Below are 9172 nucleotides of genomic sequence, written 5' to 3'. Positions count from 1 at the left end.
ACTCAGATACTCAGATGTGTTTAAAGAAGATATACACTTCCTTATCATTCCTGAACAACTAAGAGCTGATTTCATCCACATTTTACTGTGAGATGATTCAAAGCTCATCGCCCTACACAAACTATGTGAATATGTGGATGACAATAGCTCCTTCTGCCTGTAACATGTTCATTTTAATCAAGAAAACAGTGAGCAAATGTGATTCAATTTGAATCTGACAGATGGTCGCAATCAAACAGGCTGCAAAGGCAGGTGCTGCTGCACACCCCACACTCGGAGTTGGCATTTGGCTCTATGAGGATCCAAAGGAGCACAACAATCTCATTCAGCTGTAAAAAAAAAAAAATGAATAAATACAGTTTAATTACCCATTATTCCCTCTGTGCCTGCAAAACCAGATACAACTTTGGGTCTAAATTGGAGAATTCAAATATAATTATGGGAACGCAATAGATTTCATATACATTATGGTTTAGTTTCTTTGTTGCTTAAATAATCAGTCAATCACAAAATAGACCAGGAAACTGTATTGCCTGTGTGCTGAGTGCATTACTGTCTGAACAGTAATGGTTGAAGTACTCACATTTTAATAAAAAATTAAATCACAGCATGAAATGCTCAGTTACAAGTAAGACAACATTCAAAATTGTATTTATGAAAAAAGTAAATCTGATCTCAATGTTTCCTTTCAGTGTTAATTATAGGCTAATATATATTATTATATCATATATATTATTATGAAATGTACTATAAGCAGCATTTTTGTTTGTCTGCAAAGTAACCATTGTGTGAGTGAACGCTACAGTATTTCCCTTTAAAAGTTGGTGAAAGAAAAGTGGAAAATGCATTCAATTCAAAAAAGTCCAGCACTGATGTTAAAGCAGGAAACGAATTAAATAGAGATCATAATGCTCTCTCTCTCTCTCTCTCTCTCTCTCTCTCTATCTCTGTCTCTCTCTTTTCCTCTCATGAAAAGAAAAAACAAAAAAACAAAAAGCTGTGTGGGTATAAAGTTGGAAGAGAAGCGACGAGGCTGCTGTCAGTACACTCCGCTCAGCACCACGGACAGCGAACCAGCACAAGTTGTTCATCGATACTGGATAAGAATCGGAGTATCGGGAATAAATTTATGATCAGGAGTTTGACTTGGTGGATTTGCACATTTTAGACTGATGACTGGGAGACTTTCCTTTAGTGGCAAAGTAAGTCTTCGCATGGTTTCATCGTTTCTGCTCGGTTTAAACTTGACTCCTTGCGTTCAGAGTGCACCAGGTCACTGCGTGTAGCATTAATATACGAGACAAACATCACGTAGAATTGTAACGCAGCGTTCACTTATAACACAGTTATAAATACGGAGCTTGTTGTCGAGCGCATCTTTCGTGCGTAGAAGTCGTGGCACCGTTTCAGGCCATACACCGAATGACTTGCTTGTGATTGTTGTGCCTGGCAGAAAGAGAGCACAATAATAAGATTCATCATCCGTGTCTCAGCTGCTTGTTGTGTCTTGCGAATCTTTGCAGAACTACTTTTATGTCTCTTCTTTGGATGTGGGATACATGGCAGCACACCTTTCTCTGTGGAGCTGGCTCGTGAAGCACGACGTGCCAGAAGCCACACGCCAATTGTCTGTAGATAAACTCACCTTTTCCTCACCTGTGGACAGAGCACACAGAGCCTCAGAGACACCCTGAGACAGATTGTAAGCCATCTTTCTTACATTTTACCCGATGTTGAAGTGTCCTTCTGCTGGGTAAACTGACATGATAGATGTTAAGACTTTCTTCTAAAACAGTGGGACAGAAAGAAACCGCATCTGGACGTCTTCTCTGAAAACCACAATGGAGTCCCTGGAGCAGACCCACTGGATTCCTCTCTCATCAGACCCCAACTCTTCCTCTGCAGCAACTCCTTCCCCCTTTTTCTTGTCTCCCCCACGCTTCTTCAACATCTCGTCCAACCTGTCCATCCAGAGCGTCCCCTTTCAGGGCAGCAGCACTCTGATCACAGCGCTCATCTCCCTCACAGTCTTCACAGTGGGTCTGACTGGCAACACTCTGGCCATCTACGTGGTTCTGCGCTATGCCAAAATGAAGACAGTCACTAACATCTACATCCTGAACCTGGCTGTGGCCGATGAGCTCTACATCATCGGGCTCCCCTTCCTCACCACGCAGAACGTGCTCTCATACTGGCCCTTTGGCTCCTTGCTGTGCCGCTTGGTCATGACTGCAGACTCTATGAACCAGTTCACGTCCATTTTCTGTCTGACCGTCATGTCCATCGATCGCTACCTGGCTGTTGTTCATCCAATCCGCAGCACCAAGTGGAGACACCCCCGTGTAGCCAAGGTGGTGAGTGCAGCGGTGTGGGCCGTGTCCTTTGTGGTGGTCCTACCGGTGGTCATCTTCTCTGATGTCCAGGTACAAATAATCAGCACCAGTTTATTTCCTTAAACTCAGATAAGTTTCATTCAATCCTTGGTAACATCCCAGTCATCTTCTGCTCAGTGCAGTCCGAATTTCTTAAGAGAGCTTCAAACACAATGAGTTAATCCTGGCACTTCCATGGCACGTCAGAAACACAACACAAAGTCCTATAAAACTGCACGTTAAAGTGCTAATAGTACAAGCAGCAGTAGAAGATAAAGATGAACTGTTCAAAATCACAGTAAATATCATCTTCTATGATGTGAAAATAACATGGTAAGGTTTGTATTATTGGAAAACCCAGTAATGGAGGTTTAAAATGGGGTGGGTGACTATTCACAAAAAATATTTTGTTATTTAGGATTATGAACAAAGGGCTGTGATTGAAAGTTGTTTCAGTTGTTGTTGAAATACTAAACATTCAGAGAATGTAACTTGTCACAAAGCTGCTACGATACATGCCGAACTGCTGAAGGACATTAGTTTGATAAAGGTTTCTTTATGAGTTTGGCAGTTATGCGCTGCTGCTGTATTGGCAGATCTTCCTCAATATAAAAGCACCAAAATGTAATTTCCATTTTACTGAAACCTTCTTTGCTTCATGACTTAAGTGCTGTTTCTCTCCCATATTTACTTACTGATTGTATGAGCATGTAACAATAAAATTTTTAATGGCTGTGGTTGTTTCCTTTGTTAGTTAAAATGTCCTCTCTTTCATTTCCATTCAGGATACATTTAACTCCTGCAACATGATCTGGCCAGAGCCGACCCATGTGTGGTCAACAGCCTTCATACTCTATACGGCCACAGTGGGTTTCTTTGGGCCACTGCTCATCATTTGCCTCTGCTACCTGCTTATCATCATCAAGGTGTGAGTGTGTGCATGATTAGAGGACCAATTTTAAAAAAGCTCATGTATAAATTCATAATCTGTGTTAATATTATGATAATTCCCATCAACCTCAGCATCCTCCCACTCATTTTCATCATCATCATCATTAACACTGTCATATATATCCTGATAACATAATTAAAGTCCTGTTGGTGTTTTTCCTGGAAGGTGAAGTCCTCCGGAGCGCGGGCGGGCTTCCCCAAGCGTCGGCGCTCAGAGCGGAAGGTGACGCGTATGGTGGTGGTGATCGTGGTGGTTTTTGTCCTCTGCTGGCTGCCATTCTTCATCATTAACATGGTCAACTTGGTGGTCATCATCCCAGAGTCCAGCGTCACTGCTGGCATCTACTTCTTTGCTGTCATCCTGTCCTATGCCAATTCCTGTGCCAACCCTCTGCTCTATGGTTTCCTTTCAGATAACTTTAAACAGAGCTTCAGAAAAGTAGGTTAAATATCTAGTAGGTTTAAATATTTCTTGCAGAGAGTCATTTAGATATTTACCATGCAGTGCCATTTATTAATATTGCAACTGGAGCCAGCAGCTTATAGCTTTCTTTAAAAACTTAAGACAGGAGGAAGGAGCCTGTCTTTTTTCAAAAGACACAAATCTTCTCGTACTAAATAGCCTGGTACATCTTGTTTGCTCAATCCATATGATATCTAAAGAGTAAAAACAAGTTGTGCTTCTGGGGAGATATGTGTGACACTATTTCTTAGCTGTGACTGTGGACTTCATGAAGGCAAAGTCAAAATGTCAAGCTTTTCCTGCAAACTGCGATAGTTTGAAACATCCTCCTCCCTCTGTTTGCTGAACACACTTGCTTGGCAGTATGCAGTCTAAAAATAACAATATGAGTGGAAGTACATCTACATCTTCTCTTCTCCATCTGTGCATTAGCAGAAATGTAATACACTGATGTGGTGTCAAGAGGGTAGAGTAAGTGTAAAGTGGATTTCAGTGAGATTCAAGTCTCTCAGTTTTAGCAGAATTACCTCATTAAATGCCATTAATGTAGCACTGTAAATTACATTGTAAATTATTTATGACATTTGTTATTTTACCACTAAGGAAGAACATGGTACATTTATACAATGATGTCCTCATTTTTATATCTTACAAAAGTACTGTAAATTATAGTTTTAAAGTAAATTAAATAAAATTTCTTTGGCCTCTGTATTTCTGCTCATTACTTTTTTCACAATGGCAGATTGTGGAGGTTGTGGTGATGTCACTGACTGTTGTTTGGGGTTTTTTATTCACACCTCCCACAAAGCTTTTTTCATTAGACCTGTTGTTTTTCTTCACTGGCCTGTTCTGTGTGTGTTACTCAGTACACCAGACATTCTGACATTTCAAAATTGCTTCAATAGGGGAAATATTAATAAAACAACAAAACAAAGAAAAAAGCTGAAACAAAAACATATTTTAATTAAGATTATAAGGTTTGGTTATAAAAAGAAAAAAGGTATAATTTGTATATACAGTTTATATTTTATAGTTTATATTCTGTCACTTTTTTAATTCACTGGTGGATGGTGGGTCCAAAACATCTGCATTTTAGTTCTGACCTCTGTTGTTTTGTTACCCTTGTTTTTAAATAGTATCACCATATGATCTCCAAGACAGTGATGGTCTGATACAGTTTCAGTGCCTTTACAGATATTCATTGCTGTGGACCTGCAGGTGCTGTGTGTGAGAAGTGTGAGGTGCAAGGCCAACGGTGTAGATGATGGTGATCCCAGCGCCCCACGCACGGAGAAAACCACAGCACAAGACTGGGTCCTGCTCTCTCCTCGTAACCAGGTCAATCGTGATCCCCAGATCAGCCAGGTACTCTGTGAGTGTTTGTGGTTGTTTGTATTGTTATGTGAGTGGACAAAACACTAAGTAAAATACAACAGAGCCATGTAGAGACAAACATGTGTAGAGAAGCACTATGGGTTCAGCATCATGTCTTATATGTCTCACTATGTCTGCATTATGTCTATATTGGGCCAGAGGTGGTTTACACCGCAAAGTGGGGACCTTCTAGCTGTGAGATGGTTGCGCTAACCACGGAACCACTGTGCTTTCCCTAAACCTAACCATCACAACTAAACGCCTAACTCTAACCCATAACTTTAGCCTGAACCTATTTCTAACAGTAACCTTAAACTCAGTCTTAACCCTCAAACAGACTTAAATTTGTCAGGATTAGCCCTTGAACAAATACAAGTGTGCGCACACACACAAAAAAAAAACACAATTTCAGGATCTTCCACTCCCACATTCAACATTTTCCTAATTACTCAACAGGCCTCTACAGCAGGGCTAATTTTCCATCCATCTGCAATTAACTGCTCTCTCTCTCTCTCTCTTACACACACACACACACACATCCATTGCTGCTTCCTGTTCTCTGCCAGCCTCACTAGAAGTCCAGATCTTCTGAATTAATCAACAGGCAGCTCTGTGTGTGTGTGTGTGTGTGTGTGTGTGTGTGTGTGTGTGTGTGTGTGTGTGTGTGTGTGTGTGTGTGTGTGTGTGTGTGTGTGTGTGTGTGTGTGTGTGTGTGTGTGTGAGGAGAGTAGTTAGGAAAGGAGCTTTGATTCAATCTGTGCAGTGTGGATCATTTGAACAAGAACAGTGAAGTGCATTATACTGACAGTGGCTCTGATGAGACTCTGGGTCAAAATTATGTAAATTGAAACTTCCTTCGTAAGTCAGAGGGCTCAGTTATGAATTTATGGATCTGTAGTTATTCTTACAGTGTATATATAAAATATACATAATATACATATCCAATTCTTTCATGGAGTTGTACACACACTTACATACAATATATACATTAATCACCATAGCAAAAAATGGGTCAAGAAACAAATTAATTTAAAAAAATCACCATTTCAGTAACTTATTATCATTGGTCTGGCACAGATGTTGTATGTAGGCAAGTAAATTATCCTGTTTTAAATTTGGGGGTTCTTAATAACTACAGGGCATTTTGTGGTTTCACTTTGGAACAAAGAGTGAAGCGATGAATGTTAACCCTCTTCCTTCGTGTAGTCACAGGGTAAGTAATGAATGCAGGCTGTAATCCAAAGTGATGAATGTGCAGCCAGTTAATCTATTGCCCTCCAGTATAATGGTAAATCATCTCTATGAAGTCAAACTAGAGCAAAAACTAACTATAACATCTGTTCCAGATTTCCACTACTGTTGCTTAGAAATGTTTATCCTGTATCCTGTAGTAATATAAAGGTACCTAGTAGTTATACAAATATTTACAATGTAAATTGCTTCCAAATGCAAGTTTATTGCCTAACATGTAATATTAGAATACATATCCCTTAGTTAAAATACTTTCAGTATAAATCATGTGCAATATCCCAGGTTGTTTACTCACCAAAACCTAATTTGCCAAAATGTGTCAGTTGGTACTATACAGGTATACCATTATTACACGATGGTGTGCTGTATATTAATTTAATTATTGTTTACTGTTATCTAAAGCATTATCCCAAAACAGCCTATAGAATTGGGGAATTCACCGTTACCGCTTTCTGTTCTCTCTTTCTCTTTTGCATTCCTCAACATTTCATCCTGTTAATGCTTCCTCTGTGAAGATCTCTCCTCACCCTCCAAGCTCGCCTTCTGCTCACACAACAGCAGAGCTGCACCGTGCCACCCCTGCGTGCCGGTCTTCTTCAACACGTCCAGGCTTTGGTGCCACAAGTTCCACGGAAACCGTCGCAGCAGCTTCCATGGTAAACTCCATAGTAAACCCAGCTGAACCTCCCACCGTCACTGACCTGACTACGCCCATGTTTTCTGGGATGGGAGTCCACAGAAGAGGAAGCAGAGATTTTGGTATAGTTAGTGAATAATAGCAGAAACAGATGCTTTTCTGTTGTTACAGTGTACAAATCCATTTCTCAATGCATTGCAACATGTATGCTCTATATCAGTGAAACACTCTCATGAATATTTTTCATGTCTCAGTATCTGCACTTCTGTAATTGTGAAAACCTACTTAGCTGTTTACGAAGCCCCACTTTTCTTTCCACACAGCCATCCAACATAGTAGTAAGTGCCTTTTCAGCTGGTGTCAGCAATCCACAAGCCTCTTCATGGACACAAACATTCACACCTTCATTCTCTCACTTCCTAAAAATGCATAGATTACTTTTAAGAAACAAAAACACTCTCAAAGACAAATTGAAAATCAGTTTAGAAGATTTCCTGAAGGTACCCCACATTAGTCAACTGAGCTTCACAAAGATCGTTAATGCAACATGAGTGCTTCAGGCTAAAAATGTGAAAATCTCACCTACTGCTTCAATTACAGATAAACAGCATAGTGTACTTTTTTTAAATAATAAAAGTATTGAGAATTACAGATAAACAGCATAGTGTACTTTTATTAAATAATAAAAGTATTGAGTTTGAAGCTCCCATTCACTTTTGTTTGTGTTACTTTATCTGAATGTATAAATTATGCCAAATGAACTTAATATCTTCACAGCTTTGAGGATAAAATCTGCTCTAATGCTTTTTGTATACTGGTTTTACTATCAGAAAATAGCTTGGCTGCCATTTGTCAGCTTCTTAGTTACAGGAAATGTGACTCTTTGCCAGTTCACTGTCTTTCTGCACACATGTAGCCAGCACTGAACACAAAATGTCTGACCTCTTCATGTAAATGCCTCTTACTTTGTCTTTGGAAGCTTGTGTGTGACGTACGTGTGTATTCATGTATATTTGTGGCTGTTTGCACTTGTGTACTATACATAAATATTTTCTCTCTGTGGGAGCTGTGATGCTGGTAAATCCAGGGTTTATAGCAGAGCACATTATCACTTGTGTAATTGTGTTCAGCCCCTCATTTATTGTACAGTCCATGCTATTTCTGATCAGACTGTCAGGACAATACCTCAGCCTCCAAGGCCTCACTTAACTCTGGGCTTTGAAGTGCTTAAAATGCAACCTTGTCAATCATTGAGCTTTTATTATTAAAGCTCTTTCATTGTTTATTGGACAGGATAGAAAGGATGTTTGGTTTTGATTGGTTGGTTGGTGCCCTTTAAAATCTTACAAAAGGACATCTCCAAAGCCATCAACTACAATGATAAATACAAGTAACCATAGAAACATTTATTCAGCTTTATTCCCACATCACTGTTTTACGCTGATTTGTGAACAGATCTCAACTAAGATGAGGGTTATTTTGACTGTAAATGTTTTGACTTTAATAAATGAGTCATAATTTGAGCTCCGTTTCCTCCTTTATGTCACAGAATATGATGAATCATGCAAACAGTCATCTGTTTTTTTGTGGGTTAATGAGTAATGCTGTAACATCACTTATACAAACAGTTTCTATCTTCTGGTTTTCAAACGCAATCAATCCATTTATAAAAGCATCAATTGCAGATATATTTATTCAGTAAATGCTATTTAGATTCAAATATCACTTGACTGACTGAACAGATTTGCAGGAGATCGTTCAAAATCTTGGTCACATTTTTGTTCTTTACAAGTACAAAGGACATGTTGTTGTTTGGAATACCATGCACACACACACACACACGCATGCACACGTGCACACACAGCGCAAACTTTCTGGCTGTCAGAAACACAAGAACTTTTCCATTGTTAACAGGCAATAAGACACACACAGACACACACACACACACACACACACACACACACACACACACACACATACACACACACACAAACATAGCCTCATCTATTTGTGGGTATCTAAAGCCATATTTAAAGGTCACCCAAAATGTATTTTTTTCAAACTGTTGTTTTCTTACCAGTGGTGGTGAACACTGTATTTTCTCCTGAATCTAGAACAGTTTGT

The 9172-nt window shown here is 39.5% G+C and overlaps 1 protein-coding gene across 2 annotated transcripts; it reads left to right on the top strand.

Moving 5' to 3' along the window:
• Positions 1-1002: 1002 nt before the first annotated feature.
• LOC137124546 (somatostatin-like receptor F_48D10.1) lies at positions 1003-8565 on the top strand. 2 transcript variants are annotated; one of them, XM_067499615.1, is made up of 5 exons: positions 1003-2423; positions 3158-3298; positions 3490-3762; positions 5005-5158; positions 6927-8565. In XM_067499615.1, the coding sequence occupies exons 1-5, from the start codon at positions 1842-1844 to the stop codon at positions 7091-7093; spliced, it is 1317 nt and encodes a 438-aa protein (XP_067355716.1). In that variant the 5' UTR covers positions 1003-1841; the 3' UTR covers positions 7094-8565. The 2 variants fall into 2 exon arrangements, with proteins under 2 accessions (XP_067355716.1, XP_067355715.1); XM_067499614.1 differs by having other exon boundaries at positions 1006-2423; positions 5005-5151; positions 6927-8558.
• The last annotated feature ends 607 nt before the right edge of the window (positions 8566-9172 follow it).

This window comes from Channa argus, chromosome 3 (genome assembly GCF_033026475.1).
Source record: "Channa argus isolate prfri chromosome 3, Channa argus male v1.0, whole genome shotgun sequence".
Taxonomy (NCBI): domain Eukaryota; kingdom Metazoa; phylum Chordata; class Actinopteri; order Anabantiformes; family Channidae; genus Channa; species Channa argus.
This window is presented reverse-complemented; position numbering and strand designations above follow the sequence as displayed.